At 37.5% G+C, this 25323-nt stretch overlaps 2 protein-coding genes across 3 annotated transcripts in view; both read right to left on the reverse strand.

Moving 5' to 3' along the window:
- LOC139733916 (tyrosine-protein phosphatase non-receptor type 4-like) overlaps positions 1-13602 on the reverse strand; it is a 199439-nt gene extending 185837 nt beyond the window's left edge. For both annotated transcript variants that reach the window (XM_071644730.1, XM_071644729.1), the window contains exon 1: positions 13243-13602. The gene's annotated coding sequence lies outside the window, so the exon portion shown is untranslated. The remainder of the gene's footprint in view (positions 1-13242) is intronic.
- Positions 13603-22724: 9122 nt separating this feature from the next.
- The window catches only part of LOC139733909 (integrin alpha-PS2-like), a 48458-nt gene continuing 45859 nt past the window's right edge, over positions 22725-25323 (reverse strand). Inside the window, exons 27-28 of the mRNA XM_071644718.1 lie at positions 24690-24812; positions 22725-22880 (exon numbers count right to left, since the gene is read on the reverse strand). Of these exons, the coding sequence (XP_071500819.1) occupies positions 22725-22880; positions 24690-24812 (279 nt within the window). The remainder of the gene's footprint in view (positions 22881-24689; positions 24813-25323) is intronic.

Below are 25323 nucleotides of genomic sequence, written 5' to 3' on the forward strand. Positions count from 1 at the left end.
TAACCTTGGCATCATATATCTCAGCACTATGTATCCCTTGAAATACAGATCCACTACTGGCACTCCACATTATGGATTTTCTTACAATATGTACATGATTACAATGTACAAACAGGTCCTCTTCACACTGTCCTTTTTTTTTTGGGGGGGGGGGGGGAGGGGGGGGTTATAAGGGCTTTTTACACTTGTAAAATTTTGCTTAGCCCCGGACCAACGGTGGGGCTAAGGGGGGGCCTTAGCCCCACCGTTGGTACGGGACTATCCTTAGCCCACTTTCTGTTTACACTCGTTTTTGCTAAAGTGGGCTAGCCCCACCGATAGTACGGTACTATCTGGCCCTGCAAAATAGCAGGGGTTAGCACCGCAATTGCGGTGCCAAGCAAGTGAGTGTAAACAGAACGAAAAAATAATCCTGGGCTAAGCGACGGAGACGAAGTCCGACCCTCACTGACCAATCAGAAACGAGGTAATCAGTGCTGCCGGTGCGTGCGTGTACGTGTACAGTACACAGCGTAATTATGAATATTCATGTGGTTTGGAAAGTCCGGGGCTAAGAAATACGAGTGTAAAAAGGTCAGTTTTCTCCTTAGCCCCGGACAAGAGATAGTACGGGACTAATTGGCGAGTGTAAAAAGCTGAAAAAATTGGTACGGGACTAACGATAGTCCTGGGTCAGAGAAAGTCCGGGGTTAAGAAACACAAGTGTAAAAAGCCCTATACTGTACCTGCCGGTCACCCGTTGAACTGTAAGAATTCAATCAGAAGATATTCAGCTCATAAATTTCTCAACTTACAAATGTTGTACATCCCCCCCCAAAAAAAAAGAAAAGTACAAACAAAACATGAATTTAAAAAACAAAAAACAAAGATGAAGCCCAAAGAACATCACGAGCGTGAAAATATTTGTCCCTATTAAAGGTAGGGGATACCTTTTACAGACCTCCCAAAATGCAGCAAAACACTAAATATGAACCTCAGGGGACTTGTTTAGGCCACTGCTGAGAAATTTGGAAGTCAACAGTTATCTACAATTTGAATAATGCACAAAACTCAACTACTCAGTAGTTCTGTGTGTCAGCCACACTTAAGCCTTTTTGTTGCAGTCTTCTGTATTTTTTATCTATAAACACAAATCTAAAAGTATAAGAGCTGATGTAATAACATATAGAGTGTGTGGCAAGAATGTATATAATATAGAAATGTTTGTAAGTTTTGATGAACTTTCTTCACAAAATATACATGATGGACACACATGCAGTGCATGGGTCTGCAAAGGTAGCCTAGTAATGTACTGGAATTTACAGTGAGCCCCGAAAAAAATTCAATTCAAAATCTAACGGTCAATAAAAATGTACTAAATGTTACCTTCCACTTTCAATACTTTATGGGAGTTTCTAAAATTATACTCTCTTCAACATACCACTGTATTTATACAACTCTTCATTTAAGGCATGCAAATGGGATTCCCTACCTTTAATGTCCTGTAGCTACATATGTAGATGATGCATCACCTACAGTAGTGTACAATGTATTTTTCCAGTACAGTGTACTGTACATACTGCATACTTTATGCAAAGGCAGAGTGCTCAGATACATTGTATTACCGATACATTGTATGTCATTGCCCCTTGTTCTTGGTCATCTGGCGTGACATTGGCTTACGATATGTTTCTATGGAAACCAGTGGCCACACATTTCTCCTCTATAGAGGTGTGTGATTTAGGTACACACATGTGCATATACTGTATTGTCGAGTATTCGCATGAAGATTTAGTACAGCAGTGCAAGTCACCAAACTGAGCGCTACTTTACTCCACAAAGTTCACTTGTCAGGGGTTGACACGGCACAACCCCAGAGGTTACCCCAGACTTGTGCTAGAATTTATACTTTACCTGAGACTCACTCAAGACTCACTCCAGACAGTGTTTTGTGCCATGTCCATTTACCACTCAGGCATATGAGGTAAACATGTCACAAGCTTTGTTCAGGGAATACGTGTTGTTGTGTTTGTTGTTTTGGATTTATTTGGCATTTTTCATTCCAAATCTCTTTAAAACGGGATATTAGACTCACTCAAGAGTGCTATAATTGTGCCCAGATAAACATGGCACAACATCCTGGACATTAAGACATGTTTTAGGGGACTCTAAATGGGAATACATGTGTGAATGTTCAAACTCACACACACACCACATACACATACAATGTACACAAAAAAAAAAAATGTTTTGCAACTACCAATGAAGCAACGAATAAGACACTGGCCATACAACTATACTGTGTGCACACTTAACACTATATTCATACCATTCTATTTGTTCGCCTACAGTAATCACAGCAACTCCACCTACACGTGTATAATACACACGCATGGAAGTGAAAAAAGGTCCATCCTGCTTATCACTTACGGGAACAAAGTCTAATTGTTCATTACAAGTACGGTAGTAAACCTTCAGCAAAATCGTTTAGTATTCACACGCTCAAAGTATAAACATGGTGGTACATGTACAATGTACTACAGTACACTGTACAGTGTGGGCCAAACAAATTGTACAAGTGTAGGCCTACACTGTATGTAGTCACGGTACAGTTGTACTACACGTAGCATATCTATCACATGTGTAAATTCACTGTATTAGTGTACTGTTATTGCTTTTACTTGACACATACTTCTTGTACAGCTGTAACTACACCTTGTACAAAAACACCAACCAAATTTCACACTATCAGTAAAGACTCAACTGTTCTGTTTCTTGACCATCAGCTTGGTGTTTGAAGTCTGATTTAAAAATGGCAGTGTAACGACGGGTGATGCTTTTTTACACTGGCAGAAGTGCAAACATGCATGCCATGCAGTCCTTGCAAAGTTCTCTTCTCTTCTCCTCTTACTGTCTGAAGTGAATGTATGTAGCATGCATCATGTGTATTTGACAAACGTCACAAAATTTTGCATGGCTGAAGAATACAATACTGTATACGCCATATATTTCGCGAATCAGAAATTCCTGACGATTTTGCAAGTGGTTAAATTCGCGATCGTGGAGTCCTGTACTGAACAGAGAAATGTACACGCATACAAATGTACGCCACATCCGCATCGGGATCAGAGTCAATATTTTTGCGCGCTTTTAATTTCGCAAAAAGCACCCGACTCACAATATTGGCAAAAATAAAAACCTTGCAAAATATTCAGCGTATACAGTAATGTCTCCAATAAATATCACGCATGAAATCTTGAGGTAATGCACTAGAGAGTATTTAAAAAAGAAATGAAAAAACTAGCCCAATGTTACTAGAGAATACATTCTCTTTTGAAACGAGAATAACAGTTGCAATTTTATTTTCAGGGCCCAATTAAATTAACTGGAAATCTATGGTATTTTATTCCCCTCCATCATATAGAAGTTGGTATGTTTATCATTAGGCGCAGTCAGACTGGCAAAAGATCGCGAAGTTTAAGATTGCGAAGTTTAAGATCTCGAAGTTTTGCCAGTATGACCGCAAACTTCCCACGAAACTTCCCGCGAAACTTCTCGATCTGTTTGCGGGCGGTGCCTCCAAGCGCGAGGCCATTGTCATGTACAGATGTGCATTGTTACGTCACAATCACTAGCCATCGGACGGCGCACTCTTTCTTGCGTGCGTACCAATGGCCCAAACTTCGCAATCTTAAACTTCTCGATCTTTTGCCAGTCTGACCGCGCCTATTGTGAGCAAAAGGTTTGTCTGGTCTACCGCTACATACTGTACAGCTGTTACCTACCAGCTTGTGAAAGAAATCTAATTTTCGGGGGTGGCAAAATGGAAAAAAACAAGCAGTGTTTAATACTTGAGTACTGTACGTTACTAAAGACAATGTTTGTCCTGCTTGAGCATTACTGGATAGATAGATCGTTCATGATGAAATGTATCATTGCCATTATTTCATTGTGGTATTGTACACTGTAATTTGAGTTGCTACCTTCAACAAGTCTCTCTTCCCATCCTTATACTGATAGTGATACAATGTTTTCTTCAAAGACTGCAGCCAGCTGAAACTAGGCAACAGTTTATGGGTGGCTTCCCAATCTCTCACCGATCTTGCTTTCATTTTCAAGGCCATTGTCATGGTCATGTGCATTTTAAGGACACAGGGACGTTTCTATTGTCATGCAATCCAATAGGACAATCATATTTGTCATAAACAGTAGACTAGTGCGATGCCAGTCGACGTCACGCAATGCAGACAACTTTTTATAGGAAATATCACAGATGCACAATCAAGACAACTTTTTTTTTCCCCAATGACCCACACGACAGCTTTTCTCGTCAGTATGCTGAGATTTACATGTAACTCTTTATGTGTAATGATGTAAAGTAAACCCCCTGTGTGCCACATTATTCTGAAATGGTAACGTAGACATGCTTTGGGAAAACATTCTTGTGTATCAAATCGATGTAACTTTCAAATATTAACTATTACCATGGAGATGTAGCAAGCAAATGGTAGAGGAAATGTCAAGCTTTGCTTTTTATGTAGATTGTGTGACAAATCTATGATTGCTTTCATTTCAAATGACCAGTCACTACAACTGTACATTATTGTAGGGGCATGAACTTTGCACACAAAACAGTGATAGAAACTTAACTAGAAATAGAAACTTAAAAAGTCACTAGGGAATACCTCTTGATAATCAATCACCACAGTACATGTAAAATGCAAACTACAATTGTACATGTGACAGGAATGGAATCGCGAGAACGCTTTCATTGCACTTCGGCATTTGGCAATTTATCAGCCGGTTTGGGCGGGTTTGTACGTACATGTAGTAGTACATTTGAGCAGAATATGCAAAGTTGGCATGCCATCGACTGAGCCAGACGTGCTAATGTGGCACATAAAGAGTTAAAATGCCAGCCAACATTTCCTTGTTGTTCAAAGTCCTTCCTACTTTCACACAACAAACCATCAGCTACTAATTGTAGTTAATGGTTTTTAATCAAAACAACTTCTTGAAGAGAGCCACTATTTTCTGAGCAGTACCAGTACATGTACAACTCTGTACGTTGTTTTGGTGATGATGGTCTTTTTCCTGAGCACTGACAAAAATTGTTTGTTTTGATTGTTTGATATTAAATACCAAATCACCTATTGCTGACCCTGTTGTACAGAAAATTCATATAAAATGTATTAAAAAGAAAAATGCTGGAAACCAGATATGCAATAGGACCGAATCTACCAGCAATGAGAATATTTTTTGAAAAAGAGCCAACTTTCTATTTAAAAAAAAAATAAAAGAAGAAGAAAAGGCATAGAGCAATTATCTTGTCCATAGTTAGCTCAGCTGCATCAATAATCTGTACTTTCTTGTACAGCCGTGAAAGAACTCTGAAATGTCTTTGTATTATCATTACTGAAGTTGAGTTGTACCAGTGATTCTATGGGAAGTATTGTAAGACAGAGGAAGATATTTTGCATTTCAAGCCAGTGCTGCTATATGAGGTTTTGTGTTAAAGCTGATTGGTGAAAAGGACTTTTTGACTTTCATGTCCACGTTGGAATTGATTTTCATGTCCATGTTGGAATTGATTTTCATGTCCATGTTGAAATTGATTTTCATGTCCACAATGGGCTGTGACATGATGACGTCATTTGAGGAATTGGCGTATTATTCCCTTGATGGCCCTTGATCCTAAGGCTGCGTTTATCTAACTTGAGAGAGAGAATCATGTTTAAAAACGCATTTGGAATGGTGTTTGCGAATGTGGTGTGAAACGCGATTCTTGGGGTGCAGTGTTTATCTAGATCCATCATACAACTTTGTACAATCGCGATTTGAGTGTTGTCACTGCGCAGCTGTTTTGCGCCGTTCGACCCATGAAGTATTAGGTCAACTGCATACCACCAAACATGCCTCATCATTCACACACCCAAATGCCTCAACCACATGAATTCAGGATCGTGATTCTGCCTCAGAAATTTTCTAGATAAACGCACCCTTAGACGTATGACGTCGAGTGTGTAAATCGGGCGGGGGGGGGGGGGGGGGGGGGGAGGGGGGGGAGGTTGGGGGCGGTAGTGTGTGGAGACATGAGTTCATGATGTTCACATTGTGAACATGCCTACTGAAAATCAAATGGGTTCTGACCAGGTGGACATACAGGTACAGATTGTACATTGCAAGGAGTAGACAGCAACCACTTGGCACGAGCTGCTACAGAATGAAAACGACATCCTTGTCCACATAATCGAAAAGTTCCTCTCGGTTGGGCTGCTCTTTTCTCTTTACCTTCACTGCTTCCCACTGTCGTCCTCTCATCACATGGACTACCCTCCACACAACAGGCATCCTCTGGACACTTGGGTATTCAATGGCCAAAAGACAGAGGGCTCTTGTAGAACTACACTTTCAGCATGGTAAGTGGACAATTGAAGTACCTCATGTAAATAACATGAACACATAAGCGAGTTCATCTTCTCAACCGGCTACTGACCACAAGTGCACTAAAGCCTATCCCAAATACTGTACAGCGATTTTTTTTTCTCATGTTTAGGGCCCCAAGAATGCTTTCAAAAAATATTCCAGATATCATTTCCTTTATACACACGTACAGAGTACATTCTTGGTTGCAAGAGAGCTAACAAAAAAGTAAAACACATAAAAACAAAAAACAAACCAAATACTATTAAATACAGTACATGCTGTGGTTATTGAGACTCACGTAGAACAAGAAACTTGACATGACTGCAGAGAACTTTGGTTTCAAGTACATACAAGTACAACTTACATAGTACATTGTATGCTCCTCTTGAAACACAAAACGAATTTAGTGTCTTTTGTGAAATACATACTGTACACGATCTCGTATACATTGTATCACAGTGTAAGCTTGAAAGGTGAATGACATTACACAATCAGAATTCTTGTTTCTTTTTCTTTTTCTTTTTTTTTGTTGGGGGGGGGCTGGAGGTCGGTACAACAAGTTGAGATGAATTTAAATTGCAAACCCATACTCTGGCATTAGATATATTGAAGCATCTTTATTTCTATATTACCGTATCAAGTACATTTGTATGCAATTGCAGCATCATAAGCATCATCATTTGACCTGTGCCAAATAAAAAAGTTAGTGTTGAGACCTGACATACATGTACAATTTTACTACATTCTAAGGAATCTCACATATGATACAGACTGATTGTAATGATATTGATAACTGGACTTTATTTTCTGTGTTTAGTGTGCTGACCACACAATACCAAATGTGACAATAAACAAAGAACAGAGGATCATTGTTTATCAATTCTTGATACTTCCCTTCTTTACAAATGCTGATACAGTACAAATGTAGGCCTACAATAATGTACAAATACTGCATACAGACGTGCATATCACACACTCTACTGTAAACCTAAAAACATATACAATGTATATGCACAGCTTTGAGTAGCCCACTTAGTGTGGTGTAAGTGCTGCCTTCCAAATGCCTGCTCACCCAATTACGAGCCACTAATCAGTTTGACTGAATTCCTAATATGTATTCAGGGTTGCCACACTCAAGTGTAGCTGCTTCAAGCTAACTCTCTCTTTCCCTCTCTGCTAAATTTGATTTTGACTCTGCAAGCTACAAGAGGGGCCTAAAATTGTTGCCAGGTACAGTATACTGTACATAATGTACATGAGCATTGTAAATGTTGCAGTGCATACGATGTATACAGAAAGTTGGTATACCTGTACAGTGTACAACATTCTCATCATAACCACAGTGATAGGAAACACAAAACTTGAAAGCCTCCGTATTACAGGAATGCCAACCTACAGTGTGTAAAGCAGCACTGCAGTATTCCAAGGGGGCTGAAAAAGCACATTTTTGCTAGAAAACAGTATTTTCCCCTTTCTGCAATAGAAAACACATCGTACAAGTATACATGTATGTACATGTACATGTACTGTACATTTACAGTAGGCCTACAGGTGCCTACAGTTGTACATTCTGTACGATTTGGGAAAAAACAGTATTTTGAATGAAATGTGCAGTACTTTGGGTTAAAAAACGAACAAACAGTAGTATACTTTGCAATTGTACAAATTTTACTATCATTCATGTTTAGTTAAAGGTACAAAAGTGAGGGTGGGGGTCAAACTGCAAGTTTTTCCTGTATTAATACGTTCCATGACATTCACTCCTGCAACATTTTCTCCCATGGAATACCTGCACGCTAAGCCAAACATAAATTTTACCCACAAATATAACCCTAACCCTATTATCACCCTAACAGCAAACTAAACTTAAAACCCTATCACAACCCTAACCCTATGAAAGTAATATGAGAAAATGAAGACCGCAGCAATTGTCCCAGCAGCAAATGTTGTGTCCCCCCTGTATAACATGTAGGCCTTCAACTACGCAAAAAATTGTACATACTACGCACATGTATTTCATGTACAATGTAACACCCTGTCGGATCAAGATGGCAAGACCAACAGAGAGGATTATATTCATTCATTCATTTATTTTATTTCCACATGGTCACTTGTTTTAGCCACAGGCTGTTCTTAAACAAGTCCCTGCATCTTAAAAAAAAAAAAAAAAAGATACATTGTATTGGCAGCTGTCACAGTATTTTGTTGTTGATGGTTTTCCTATCTGCAAATAAAGTTTGCTGGGATGATTTGTAGTGAAAAAACATAATATTGAGAAAACTCAAACTATTTGTCACACATGACTTCAAGTGCAGTAACACACTGAGTTTGGGTTACAAGGCGAATGGAAAAGGTCACACTTTACCAAGTTTGACTGTCCTGATCAACACAATTTGTATTCCTGTGAGAACCATTTCAGCGCAACAGAGACTTATATCTTTCGCACATTCCCACCTGAAGAATCTGACCTTATAAAATAATCAACACATAGGATGCCCAGGAGGCACGGAATGGGAAGGGGGAAAAAAAAAAAGGATTGAGGGAGAGAATCGCTAGAAGACAACAGCCCCGACAGATGACACCGCGGGGTCAGTCTAGAGTTTCTACCTCCGCGATTAGAAATTGATTTTCAACCTCACCGCTGCTATAAGGACAGACTACTTGATTATGATACCGGCTAGATAGACCTCTACATGAATGAGTGATGGAAATCTAAACACAGTTTATAATTGGTATTTCAATTTGTATTCGATGCAGATGTTCAACCTATCAAGTGCTATACAGCATACAACAAGGGAGTGCACAGTGCACTATAGTGTGTATGATGTTGTGGGGTAAACTAATGCATAATTGATGCATTCTGATTTGTCATTTTCATGCTGGAGTCATGAAAAGGTCAGATCTATAGACAGCCATCATGCACACAAAGGAAGGGAGAGGATGTACAAAATGTGTACCATAATTCAATAATCTAGTTAACTTATGTTGCAGGGCTGTACGTAGGGATGATCTACACCTGTATTAAAGATTAAAAGAAAATGTAGAGCAGTAACTACATTGTAATTTCTCTTTTCAATGATATTCCAGGCAAACTGGGGTGTGAAAGAATGGTTCATATCAGGATACTGTATGAAATGAGATCAAGAGTAATTTAAAATGCGTAAATGCAGTTACCATATCACATTACACTTTTAAACTATACCTGTACAAGTGTACGTACATTGTACTATGTAGGCCAACTGTCCTTCTTTCACTGTGGACTAGTACAACTGCCTTCTTACATTACATACTGTACATTGTACATGCAATATTAGTAATTGTTCTGTACAAGGTAGACCTGTAATACGTATAATTTACACAATGTACATTTTGTTTTACCTATTCCAGCCACATGTTTACATGCATGAGACAAAGTGCAAAACAATATTCAACTGTGTGGAGCACCTATGAACTGCATCAATGAAAAAACAAACAAAACAAAACAGCTCCACATCATACTTTTTACACATCATCTGTCTACAACTGTACATACCAGTACACTGTAAGGCCAAAAGGAGATCATGTGCTACCATAATTATCCTCTTGAAGTATTAGGGGTACATGTAAAGTAGCTACAGGTCTAATACAGTCAGCAGACCATATTATACATTGTAAATGTACAATACAATCAGAAGTCTGGATTCCTCAAAAGAATGCACCATTTCAAGCATGGCAAAATACTTGAGATTTTGCAACCATGGGCACACATTATGAAACAGGAGTGGGAACAGATTACCGTAGATGATCGTAGACCACATCTTCCTCCATAGCACCAGTCAGAGCTGAATGCAACCACTTGTTTCACCTCAGAGGTCACTCTGGGTCAGGCATGAAGACCCTCAGCTGAGGACAAAGCATTGGGTACAGTGGCTTCTGGCATCCGAGGATCATACATGACAGATCTCAGCTCTCATTGCAAGACTTTTATCGATGCCATCTGGGTATACAAATTCCTCAACCCCCCCCCCCCCCCCCCATTAAAATAATATAAAAATGGGTTTGCTTCCATACTACTGTATACATTGTACATGTAGTTTTAAGCTTTCAGTGGTACTCCACCTTGTGTTCACATTGTCTACAATAAGCCAACTTTACAGTAAGCCATTCAACATGAAGTACAATGTCATTTTAACATTGATCAGAAAGGCTCGAAGGGATTGTGTGTATTGTCGCAAACTCGCAATACATTCAGTAGCCTAAAATTGCCAGTGCAAGCAAAATGATCTTTAATAGCAATGACGATGGAAGATAGACAGTGAGGCTATTTTATAAAGTATCGACTGACTCACAAATTTTCATGTGCTGGAAGGTAGTACTACAAGGTAGTAGTACAATTTTGGAGATGTCTTACATTAAAAAAAAAAAAAAATGTGTATCCATCAGATAATCTTTTATGATTTGCATTCACATGATTTGTTTTTGATACATTGTAATGGGAGGGAATACACACACCTGTGAACCTCAAACTTAAAAGCTATAGTATAGCCAGCAGTGGCTAGTGTGTTGGCTACAGCAGCTACAAATTATGTATAGGGCCTACTTTGTATAAATTATTTGGTAAGATTTTCTGGTTGATACCTGGGATACATGCTTGTAGGCCTACAGTGTACAGTATGTAAAAGTACAGGCTGTACATTTATTGCCAATTGTATGTAATTCATGTTGTCATCTGACAGTGCTTGGGTACAGTCTCATGTACAAAATGTATGTCATCATGTATACATGCTGTCCATTCCATATACAGGTACACAGTGTACTTGTACTCTCTGTAAAGTTAATATAATAAAACTGTTCTGGAAGACCTGACATTGTACACATGGAGTTTGTGTTATCTTCCGCAAACTCTATCAATGTCATGCCCACGTCAAATGAAAAAGATAACAGTCCTAAAAGTAAAGGACACATTGTTGGTGTGTCTTATCCTTCCATTTTACCTTCAAGTTAATTTGATTGGCAAGGGAAAACACGCACAAAATAATACTTCTGAATACTGTACAGTACATGTACATTGTACAATTTACCGTACTGCATGTCTACACAGTGTAACAATTCTATTCTACTTGGCAAGGTAGCTAAAGGGAGAGATTGATGGTGAAAACACGGCCAGACACAAGCAGCATTTCACAGCACAGCAGCAGCTGCCAATGTCTCATGCCATGAGTCATAGGTAATGTGCGTATCATCAGTGAAGTCAAAGGCAGTCTTAAAACAAAGAACATACAATGTACGTATGTAGTTGCAAACAGGGGAAAGTGTGATAATCTACAAAAACAGATCAAGGGGAAAGTAGTCTGTATTTCACACATTTTTCAAGAAAAACTTCATATATGCCTTCCATTTCATAGTATCATACTGTACAATCATTTGTGCACAATTATTGTAAAACATGTAAAGGAGAAAAATGCAGCTGATGATAATAGAGTGATACCTGGAGGTAGCCTGGCACGTGGAGGATTTCAGGTATTGTCATGGTAACTGCAATTATTGTGATTTGCTCCTGGCTCTTTAGAACAGCTGCATTGCTAGCAGACAGCATGTCTGCCGTATGTGCCAGTAATGGTGGAGTGGGGTCCTGATTCACTATGATGTCATTGTCACCACAATGGGTCTGAACAATTAAAGTATTCTCAATTTTCATGTCACGTAATAAAACTGAAAGAAACACAGAGTGACAACAGGGTTGACTTGACAAAGAAATATTGTATATCTAGCCAGAGCAGCTACACGTAGGTTAACCCGTTGAGGACGAGTATAATATGAGTACAGCTCGGGCAGATATCTAGATGGGAAACTTTTATGCGTGTTGTAACAAAATCAGTCCATCCTCAACGGGTTGAGAACAAAATCTGAAAAACTTCACAATCACACAATCAATCACACCCATGCAAAGTAAACTCACAAATTACATACATAGAAACTATCTCTTTATTTTTATTTTTTCAATTTTATCACGTTAGCATTCACAATGAAGAACATTCCACTTTTTTGGGGGGTTTTGTTTATAGGGTGAAGCTCCACAACTACACACTTTGTAAGCAATTCGATAGAATCCTATTTTACATACAACTGTAATTCTCACTATCTTCCCAGACAATCTCATTGTGCACCCCAATTCATTTGTCATCTACCTGGGTCTAGATGTACAGTGTATGATATACCTGTAGGCTAGGCCTACTACACATCTATAGACGTTCTATATTGGTAGGCCTAACTACTAGCCTATTTCTACAATCTTTTATTTTTCTCCCTCAGAGTCAGACAGTGGTCGTTTCGTTCTATTCTATCAGTGAAAAAAAAAAATCACAGACAAGGTCAGACAGATCATTAATGAGCAGCTAGCACTAATTTTTGCAGTAGCAGGGTATCTACAGTTCAAAACTGTAGAGGTCTAAAAATTTCCATGTTACTTGTCTAGAGTCAAGTAAATCTAAATTGATACTTAATGATAGGCATGCCTAACTTGTATTTAGCAATGTAAATTTTAGTTCTACTGTTTGAACTGTTGTGTATTAATGCCTGATCAATAGACCCTGAATGTGAATGGTCCCTACATGTATGCTTGATATGTTATGTATTTGATACTATTGTGTCTCTTTTGTAATAGAGAAGCCACTTCAAGATATAACGCTAGACCACCTACAATAAAACTTGTCTTTTACAAATTGAACCTAACACGCACGTTAGATCTTAGCAATTATTAAACTCTATCACTCAGCTGGCTAGCCAATTTAGTAATAATATGCAACAGACCATTCACTCAAAATCCGTGGCTACTACATAAAAGGTTAGGAGACAAACCTGGAGTGAGTGTCGATCTGTTGATCAACTGGTTGTAATCAACTTCGGAGCGACAGGTAACGTAAACCGCTAATGGGAGCCCGACCGTCAGCAGCACTTCACTGGCGATAGCTTCGCGGCCGCTGTGGCCGTGGTAAACCAACAAGAATGCAGGTAAAAACGAGACGGAGGGTGCAGTATAATAGACCTAAAACAAGTTCCTAAATCCAAACACAGACATGGATCTCCTTGCTTGTAGCAGGATTCAAGCACACAATTACCACGCTCAATTTCCGACGGTAATCACAGACAAGAAGGGGATAATTCCGTGAAAATGTTCTCGTTCATACAGTGTCACCGGCCCGTTGCTGATGCGGGATCGCGCGGTTGACCGAATAGACGCTCTTGCTCTTTTCGTAGACAGCTAGGCCAGTCCGTCCCCCTCTATCTACATCTCAGTCGCGATATCACTTCCGCACCTATCCAAGATGGCCGAATCCAATGAATGTAAACTTTAGTCACGTGACTCCGAGGGAATCCTTTTGGGTTCTTTAGACGCGTGAGTCACGCTAGATCATTGAATAGCAAAACCGCGGCTGAGATCTGTGGCTAGCGAGCGAGACGGGTGTGGGAAATAAGACGAATTTCGTGATTTCAGAAAATTCATATTGTACACACGTTTCAGAGAATAAAGGAACGAACAATGGGTGAGATCCCGGACTATTAAATGCACACACAGGTTACAACAGCACCAAAGAGATGCAAAAAAAAAAATGTGAGAATTGTATACTACTGCAATCATACTAGGATAGGAAGCGCAAAGGTACTATGAATGTGGTTGATAGAAATACGAAGTTGATTATTGTTCTTTATCCTGATTCTTGTAATTCCCAATCTCAGATATCTCTTACTGAATTTTATGAGTCATTTTTATGCAAGTAATTGAAGAGTTTGTTTGCAAAAACCGATAAGTCCATATTTGCCAAATGGAGATATTTGCGATTAAAGGTCAAGAAAAATAAAGAGAATAATAAGAAAATTTTTGCTTCTTTTGACCATAACTTAAAAAAATTACCTTTATATGTAGTGACCAATATATCATTTAAAAGGTATTATTTTGTACTTTATGACAGAGACCGTACTTCAAAATCTTCAAACATGGACTTATCGGTTTTTGCGAACAAACTCTTCGTTTTTATTAAGTTAATTATCCATATAGGCCTATGGATATTTTCTCTCGGGACACCATCCCATAGAAGAACAGCAGTACTTTCTAAGTATCTTTGTTGATAGAGCTAAACGGGCAATCCCTCCAAATTAAAGGTCCAGTTTACCTTTGGGAGCACTCAGCAGTGATTTCAAAAAATTTTCAAGATATCATATATGTAGGTTTGTTGTATCACAAAACATCCTACCATATATGAGATATCAGCATTTTTCTCAATAAACCATAACTGGATAGACGGTTTAGACTGGAAGCATTCTTATTATAACTATTGTTCACATTTTGTGTATTTAGCAATACTTAACATCGATTATACCAAGTCAAATTTTTACAGTGGTTGTTTCTATCCCTAACTCACATTTTAGAACTTTATATTCAAAAAGCACTAATGCTGGGTTTCTGTTTCATCTGCAAATGGTAAATTATGCCTTTAATGTATATATTGGTTCTCTTTTTATGTAAGCCTACTGTCTCTGTATGCACTACATCTAGAGATTGCTTTGTTTGTTTTTGTTTTTGTTTTATTCTGCTCTTTGTATTACTAGTACCCTGCTTTTTAATGCTTGAATAAGGAAATGAATAAATACAAATAAATACAAAAAATACAGGTATATGGGAACCATTATCAGTATTCCACATAACCATTACTATAAAAAATAACAAAACAAAACAAAACCAAAGAATCATGGCAAATGCTGCGGTGTGGTTGTTTTATCATTATCACCATTATTATCATTTTGTATACAGCCTCTTCATTCACCAATTGCGGGTTCTTTGGGGGGGGGGCGGGGTTGTGATGCTATATATCATAAATAGGGCCTACGGGGAGGATTACTAGTAAGCCTACATGATTTCATTTACCTTGATAAAAGGGAATTACACTTTGTGTCTTTTATCATCAAATCATAATAATCATTGTAAAAGTAATTTCGGTTATATTTGAATCATAAGCTGAACTGTAAATGCAATGATATATTTTGTCATATTATGTTGAAAATGAAAAGTAAATGAATTTGAAATGTAATATTTGCACTATTCCGTGAATATTCCAGAATGTTCCTTTCATTAATACTTTCATAATAAATGAGATAAAATAAAATGGAATGAAATTTTTCCTACAACCACCACACCTTGTAGTGTTTGAATGATTAGTGTTTTGTTTTATGGATTTTCTTCCAATATCCTGTGTCCCATTCTAAGGTAAATCATTCGAAAATGTAGAGTTTCTCATCTGAAAGGTCCTACGAGGAATCCAGAATTTGCTCGTTATTATGCATTAGGAATAAAAGTGACATTGCACTTGCGACATTTAGCAGTTTCCACCAATCTTATCATAATGGACACACTTTTTCGTGACGATATTATGTTATGTGTATTACAAGTGAAACAGAATGCCATACATGTATGATTATTTTGTTCTCTTCATTTTGTGATGGGTCGCATTTTTGTTCTGTTGATTATGATATTCTGCATGCACTTTATCACTCAAATAAAACAGAAAATAATGGGAATAAAATATTTCAGTCTGTCAGTATATTCAGTCAATCCATCCATCCATCCATCCATCCATCAATTCATCCATCAATCCATCCATCCATCAATCCATCCATCCATCCATCAATCCATCCATCCATCCATCCATCCATCCATCAATCCATCCATCAATCCATCCATCCATCAATCCATCCATCCATCCATCCATCAATCAATCCATCCATCCATCAATCCATCCATCCATCCATCCATCCATCCGTCAATCCATCCATCCATCCATCCATCCATCCATCCACCATCCACCCATCCATCCATCAATCCATCCATCCATCCATCCATCCATCCATCAATCCATCCATCCATCCATCCATCAATCCATCCATCAATCCATCCGTCCATCCATCCATCAATCCATCCATCCATCCATCAATCCATCCATCAATCTATCCATCCATCCATCAATCCATCCATCAATCCATCCATCAATCCATCCATCCATCAATCCATCCATCAATCCATCCATCCATCCATCCATCAATCCATCCATCAATCCATCCATCAATCCATCCATCAATCCATCCATCCATCCATCCATCAATCCATCCATCAATCCATCCATCCATCCATCCATCAATCCATCCATCAATCCATCCATCAATCCATCCATCAATCCATCCATCCATCCATCAATCCATCCATCAATCCATCCATCCATCCATCCATCCATCAATCCATCCATCAATCCATCCATCAATCCATCCATCCATCCATCAATCAATCCATCCATCAATCCACCCATCCATCAATCCATCCATCAATTCACCCATCCATCAATCCATCCATCAATCCATCCATCTTATTTCTCTCCTTCTTCTTTCCCTCTTTCTTCTTTTTTCTCATCTCTGATTATTCTCTGCCAGCATGACTCCCCCCCCCCCCCCCCCCCCCGACTCACACACACGCTGATATGATCAACGCACATTGATTACGAGCGCCCTCTATCAGAATATGCTTTGTAGTTTACACGGAATACAGTATACTGTCCAACTCGGATCCTTACACGCCTAGCAGCACTGCAGATGAACATTGTTTCACACAGCCAATACATCTCGTATTAGGTTTGATTGTCAATAATTGTTATTTTATACATCTAGAAGTGAAGGCGTACGAAACTGCTGGTAGGCTTACGTGCAAGTGATACTATCTCACACATGATAAGTCGTTGAGCACAAACCAAGTTGTTTCTGTTGTTGCTGTATACCATTTCTTGTTCTACATTAATTTTTTTTCATGAAATTAGCTTAAAATAGCGAATTATGAAATAGTTTCATATATACCTACTACTAACGATGTTACTGATAATGGAATATAGGTCTGCTTTGATTAAATAGCGTTTTTGTGTTGATTTGTTTTGTTTTGTTTTGTTTTATTATTTGAAAAAAGCATCATTGCGAAGGAGCGGTTAGGATTTGACGAGTGTTTACACACAGTTTGGGAGTTGATTGCACAGAATTATGAATATCATCGGAATTTAAATGCTGCGAGTTATTATTTTTTTCTCATTGCATAGTATCATCATGTGTTGATAATGATGATTGAAGCATGATCTGAAATTTATTTTCGTTGGAACTTTTTGTATCTGTTTTCAATTTTATTTGCTGTTAAAAAAACTGAAACAAAATATTTATTTTTGTACCAGAAACTATGACGTCTACATCTTAGTCTGCTCAGAATATTTTATTTACATTTCTAAAGTTTATTTCTCAACTAATCTATAGACCAGACCAGTTTTGATCTGTCCCTCGGTTGATTTTATGGCGTTTGCTACTTTAGGACGTTGTATTTCTTCAGCAATCTATTTTATAGGTGCAATAAGCATGCGTACAGTTATAATACGATCAACTTTCAACTCACTTTTATAGGTATCCATACACTATAAATTGTCGGTGTGTAAAAGTGAGATTTCGAATGTATTAAAGCATATCAACGTTGTAAGAAAGGTATGTATGAGGCTATAACACAGTATCTATCAAGTGTTTACACAAATTCAAGTGATTAATTTACACAATCTTCAGTAAGTTTAACATGTACGTACATTACCATTACAGGTACACGGTTCAATTAAATTTCTTCATTTCCATCGAACAAAAGGCGATTTGATACAAAGTATACATACAAAAAGTAAAGAAAATATACACACTATAAAGAGTAGTATTAAATGCATGTTCGAATGAATGTGTATATTAGTATAGAATAAACATGCTTTGCAGAAATGAGACTAAGAAGCAAATAAAGCGATGGAAAAGAGTAAGCCGCAAGAAAGCATAACAGCTCGTAGACGTGGATCTCTCGGTAAATGATTATTATGCATATCTAGCCAGAATGTATCTACGTCGAATAAAATCATTTGTTAGCTTGATAAAACCTGCAGGACCATGCCCAATAAGCAGTGCTAAAAACCAGGCATCTTTTAAACAATAAATGATTTTTTTCCCCTTTATGAGTATGCAGTGGGGGCAAGCTGAGGTTCCTGCCTGTGATGCATTATTACCACATTTGCGTGGAATATGTAAAAAAAAAAGTGACTAATGTAATTCATGTGAAATGAACTTTACACTTATTAAACACAGACAGGAGACGCATTAGCAAATCAAATAAACACTGCAGGAAAATATTTGCGGAACTCCCAAACCTATCTTTGGGTCTTTGTAGAAATATTTATTGAAGGAAAATGAACTCCCCCCTCCCCTCCCCCCACCCAAAAAAAAAAAAGAAGAGACAAATCAGTGTCAAAAGCTTTGTACCAGTTTGTGACAGCTTCTATGAAAGGTCTTTGACACTGGTCAAAGTATAATGGAGTTCTTGCTATATTGAGACTCTGTCTATTGACATGTTCCCCACGTGCATCTACAAAGAGCCACTGAGTATTGATACAATTACTCGTTCCATGTTTCGATCGAAACCAGGATATGCTGCTCTCTTATCAAGATCTATTTCAGTGTTGTGCCTAATGATTTTAAAAGAGTTTCTTGCGAGTATAGCGACGAGACCTAAAAAATACAGAATCTGATATTAGTTGGTTAACCGACATAGACATACTTGCTGACTGTTAAAACAATATTATGTTGAACAAATCGAATTAGGAATTTAAAGTTCATCTTTTGACGTTTCTTTTGTGTTTTGTTTGTCTCATTCGTACAGATATTGAATTCAGACCAGCTGAAATTCTCCTTAGGTATTAAATTTCATTAATATCGTTATCGTCGGTTTGAGGGAATCAACCCAAATGGGAACCTGAATATGGAGATATTATGAGAATCCCTCAGAAAACGTGTTTTACTGATTTTTCTCCGTGTCTTAGCATTCATAGGGGACAATGTTAACGGATGAGATATATATACTAGTAGTGTATATTTGACTTGCTATAAGTACGTGATCATGTAATACACATGTATATTAATTCGTCGTCTAAGTACATTTTCGTAGTATTGATAGGCCTACGTGTAGCAGTAAATCAAATAAGAAAGGATTTATGCTAGTCAGTTTGTCCCCGTTTAGTAAACATCACCCCCTTGCCTTTGTGAACGTCACATTATTATGTCAACCTCTATAATGGCATGAAAGATTCTTGTCATATGAATATTCATGTTTATATACAGTATGCATAAAAAAATAATGTTTTGTCAACTAATCGTGTTAACTCATGCCACATTGCTCACGCACACACACACACACACACACACACACACACACGCACACTCACAAATATATATACATATATATATATATATATATATATATATATATATACATTCATATATTGAATAATGTATTCAATAATATGAAATTAATTATGTTAAGCAAATGCATACTACTGAACGTTTTCGACGTGCACTCTTCGGAGTAGAACCGCACGTATGAAACAGGAAGCGCGAACATAACAGTATACTGAGTATACAAAACGAGCAAACTGTATATATATACTGTTATGTTCGCGCTTCCTGTTTCATACGTGCGGTTCTACTCCGAAGAGTGCACGTCGAAAACGTTCAGTAGTATGTATTTGTTTAACGCAATTTTGAAGTTTTGTACCACCAAGCATCTCTTTGAAATTAATTATGTATATTATTATTGTATTCTGTTATATACGGATTCATTGATGACATAGTCATTATAGACTCACGCTAGTTAGATTTTTATTGTTACGAGTGTAGCCATACGAGTGAGTCATTTTTGTATCATTACAACCCTGATGAAGGTCCTAACGAGCTCGGTAAAAAAAAGAAAAAAAAAGCTCGGCAATAAACCACATACGTTGATCACGAGCTACGTCCACGAATGCTCTTCTTCTCGCACTATATATATATATATATATATATATATATATATATATATATATATAGGTCCTATATACTGGTGTATATATATATATATATATATATATATATATATATATATATATATATACATCATACACACATAAAACATATCCATATCATTTTAATTTAATTCTCCCCCATTCTCTCTATCGTCTTGTACTGATTTTGCCTTATACGAGTTTGTAGTTCGTTGCTTTCTTAGGCCTTCTTGAAGTGTCCGCGATGCAACTAACAATCTTCTAACACTTCTGCTTCATTTTGATATCCTAAACATTGACAATTTCGTTTTCTTGTTGATAGATTTTCTTTTCTTCTTCTCTAGCTCTAGTCTTTGCCTCTCTGTCTGTCTGTCTGTGTGTGTATCTGTTTTTTTTTCTCTCTCTGTCTATCTTTCTTTCCATCTTTCTCTCACTCCCCATCTTTCTTACATTTTCTTCTCTCTCCCCTTCATCCTGCTTTTTTTGATGTAGAGTTCCCCGGCCCGTTTCAACGGTATACATGCTATTAGAGTTGGAGCTGGCACATCACAGGCAGCAGACGATTCACACGTAAAAGGGAGGCATCACCAAGCAAGAGCCGACCTTGCAGTATCAGTGCCGTAGAGATCATATTATGTGGAGATGTAACAGAGCCCTGAGATGTAAAGATGTAGAGCGCCCCCAACGGTGCAGTGCAGTAAACTTATTGTCGAAAATTGCCTCGTTCAATTTGAATTTCGTTTGATATCATCCTTTTATGGCAATTCATCAGCGGCTTATCAATTTGATACCAATCAGCAAATCCACAGCTTATATATACATAATATTATTTTCAAATATGTTTATTAGTCCTTCTGACGTGAATATGAGACTGACTCACACACTAATGTCAGTTTATTTCACACTCCGTTAGGTCCATTTGAAATGGATGGCAATGGAATGATGGAGTATCTACAGGAAGCAACACACTTTTTTTTTTTAATTCGATTCTGCTACAAGTAGACGTGCCTCCATCACTATCTATACAACAAAAATCCAGGCACATTCGGATTAAAAACTGACACCAAAAAATGAATATCATTACTTCATCCTCTGTCGCAATGCAATAATGTCACAATATAACCATGCAGTTCATGGACAGAGAGCCAACTAACAAAACAGAACAATACAAAACAAAACAAACAAAACAAAACAAAAAATAAACAAACCCAGCAAGCAAGAAAAAACACACACACAAAAAAAACAGAAACTTCATTAAAGCCAAAATACAACAAACATAGTTACAATGAGCCACATGAAGCCTGCAATTCACATAACCAAGGGGTGAGATTTAAACTAAGATACCGTCTGGTCTAATACGGAACATTTAATAAATTTAAAAGCGTTTGCAGGACTTCATAACATTTGTTTTACCTTCTGAGGGTAGGATGCATGCAACCACTGTTTGTATTGATATAATGTGACTTCAAAATTAAATTTCTTACAAATGAAGCAGTAAATAAATAGTAATATAAGGATTGCTGATGACGGTGACGATGATCATGATGATGATGATGACGACGATGATGATGACGATGACGATGATGATGATGACATGGTGATGATGATGGTGATACAGATGAAATTTATCATCGTTATCGTCAAAATGGTAATGAAATACTGATAACAATGGTATCTATGAGTCTATCTAAGCTGCAACAAGATGTTGCATTTAGGCCTTGGGTGTCGTAAAGTATGATGTAAAAATTCAACGTGTGTAATTTTGAAATACATTTGTATTTCCATTCAATTCACCTTATTTTGTGTACACAAAGTACACATTGATATGATGTCACACCATCAGATTTCACCTAGTATACAACTTGAGCTCCTATTATGCAAAAATAAGTTTTCGTCTTTACGATTCAGATTGACTACAACAAATAATAAAACTAAACAAAATAACACGTAATTATGAATCGAATAAAATACGATAGATTTGATAGTACCAACATGACCCATCGTTATCTAAACTTTTAAAACATAACCGGAAAACAGAGCTGAATAGCATTATGAAGTTATCTTTGTCAAGAGTTAAAAATGAAGGGTACGGTAACCATGTGATTAGCTATAATGACTGGATGGAAACCTTAATTTTCTATTTTCAAACATTGCACATTATCATTGACATAATCCATTCATAGTAACTGTACACAAATAAACAAACTTAAAAATCCCAAGACTACGAAATATTTACACAGCTTTGCTATCTACGCGTAAGGAGCAATGGCACGGAATATAAAATCGACTTTTTACAAATCGTCGGCTGAGAATGATAAGGGCGTTAAGTTGCCACTAAACCCATAGTGTAGTTAATGACCACTTAGCGCCCTTCTCATTCTCAACAGACGAAATTCACACAAAAACTAAGATATCGTTATTATTTTATCATGCATAATTTTCTGTCGAATTGAGCGGGTCCGTGACGACAGGTGCCGGTTTTTCCAAAGATGATTCCCGCTCCATTTTGCCTTTCTGGCTGGGCTCTCTTATAAACACCTTGCGCTGCTTTGGGGATATCTTCTTGCGTTTGAAGAATCCAACCTAGAAATGTCGAACAGACAGAAAGAAGACACAAAATGGGTACCACACATCAAACGCCTTCATGTCACTCTTATAGTCCTAAGGAATATACTTCATTGATTAATGCTGTGAGAAGTTGCGATGTAATAATTCTTTGTTAATAGCAGTAAAACCGTATACCCAACGCAATCCAGATTAAACTTTTGGCATTACAGACCTTGAAATGGGTGCTTGTTTGTCTGTTTGTTTCTTGTTTTTGTATTGAATAGCTGCCTTTGAAAGCTTTTATGAATTGTATGTTCTATGCCCTGGGTAATGGATCCCCGAAAAATGACTTAGTAATATCAACAAGACCACACAACAAATCAAAATAGACACAGTTCACTGCTTTTCCCCATTAATATTTTAGGCCTGCATTGAGTGATTCATTGTAGCTTGTAATGTTCGCTCACGTAATTACATCGCTGCTTGTTATCACTTTTGGAGCAGGCGCCTGCTTTCGAATATTTTGGAGAAGAAATAAACTATCTACACGAAGTGAATCAGGTTGACACTTTGTTTCCTTATTCGTAGATCAAATAGCGTGTTTCCACGACAGTGCTATTAAAACGAATTATATGCGATACTTTAAGAAGGGCTTCAGCTTCATCAATCAAATTTCGGTAGGCTAGCACCACTAAAACAAGCAGATAATTAAGTTCTGATTAAAATGTAAACGCTACACTACTGTCATTGACAAGTTTGCAATCCAGCAAATCAGAATTGAATTTAAATTCCGTTGGGCTGTTGACAGAGAACATCTTCCCTTATAAATGTCCGGAGGGAAATGAAAGAGAATTTGTTCAATATTGTGCTTTCTCTATCTTTTTCTTCTTTTTGTTTGTTATCTGTCTTCTTTTTTCTTCAGAGGGAGGGGTCAGTGTGGAGCACATGCATCAGAGATATTGTAGAGAACACATATCATAATCTCAATGTGGAACATCAGTCTCGTGTTTCAATAATTGGCGTGTCTCAACAAATTATTTTCTTGATTTAATGCTCTTGACACCGTATGATCTGCACGTGGTCATGGGAAGACGACTTAAAGGGATTGTATAGTTTTGGTTGACACCTAACTTGAGGTTTCTAACATTTTTTGGTGAGATAATGAGAAACCTCTTATAATGTGAAAGAGCATGTAATTTTCGGAAGAATTCAACATTTATTTATTTTGATGAAAACTGGTTTTGAGATGACTGAGATATCCAAAACAGAGCAATAGGGCCTATAGTAAAAGGTGGGACCCAGCTTTTATTAGGATCGCTTTGTTTAACTTTGCTTTGGGGAGTCTCAGCCATTCCAAAACCCATTTTCATCAAATAAACATTGAATTCTTCTTGAACTTACATGCTATTTCACATTTCATAAGAAGTTTCTTGGTATCTCACAAAAAGTTAACAGCCCTCTTCTCGTCTCCACCAATACTATACCATCCCTTTAAAAACTCTGTTGTGGGGAATACCATGGAGTATAGGAAGTCTGTCCCATTTCGGATATATTCAAGAATCCCCGTAACAAATTAATTATGTACAGATTTATCACTGATCTCTAACACACACAGCCCAAGAACCTGGAATGGAGTCTATAATTACGGATGAGCACATCACGCTTCGAAGCACACAATTATTGCTGGCCTGTGATAACTATTCGTGGTTTTCGCATGTAGGCTTACCCCGGTTTGTTAAACCTGTAATATCCTCCGACAACGCAAAGGATGGCATTCTGTAAGGTATAAAATGCATATCGATCTCTTATCTTGTAAATTGTGACCATCGCAGGCAACCTGCGTACCCTTTTTAAGATGAAGATGAGTACAAGTTGTATTAAAAGCCCGCCAGCTACGGCCACTCCGTACACCCAGTAGAGAACCGCCTGCTGGGGCGGTTGAAGCTCCGTCAAAACGACCATGCTGATCTGCGAGGACAACGACATTGATAATTATAATGGCAATTAAGACGACAAAATCCTAAATATTGATAGTCATGATAATGATGATGATGAAGATGATGATGAAAACAAGAGGATAAATACTGATCATAGAATAATAAAAATGATCACATCCTCTTCGTTGTTATCATAAGTATATACAATACCATTATAAAGTTTGTGCAACTATCAGACAATATTTTTGGAAGATTATCATACAAGTCATGACTTTTCTTTGAATCTACTTCATTTCCCATAGCATAGAGTGGCATTATTGATACGTTTTCTTATGCCACTATATCATTTCTTTTCTTTTGTATTGCATTTAAACTCCTAATCCTTAGTTTTATGACAATTGAATGAATTGATATTGGAATGCTTTTTCGAATAACTGCAAAATCAAATTATCGTCAGAATTAACTATAAGCTAGCTCTGATTTCCATAGAAATCAATAATCCACGAATATTAGAATACAATCAGACATTACAGTAATATTGA

Source organism: Diadema antillarum, unplaced genomic scaffold (assembly GCF_040938485.1).
Source record: "Diadema antillarum isolate AM-2024a unplaced genomic scaffold, OU_Dant_1.0 seq00000503_RagTag, whole genome shotgun sequence".
Taxonomy (NCBI): domain Eukaryota; kingdom Metazoa; phylum Echinodermata; class Echinoidea; order Diadematoida; family Diadematidae; genus Diadema; species Diadema antillarum.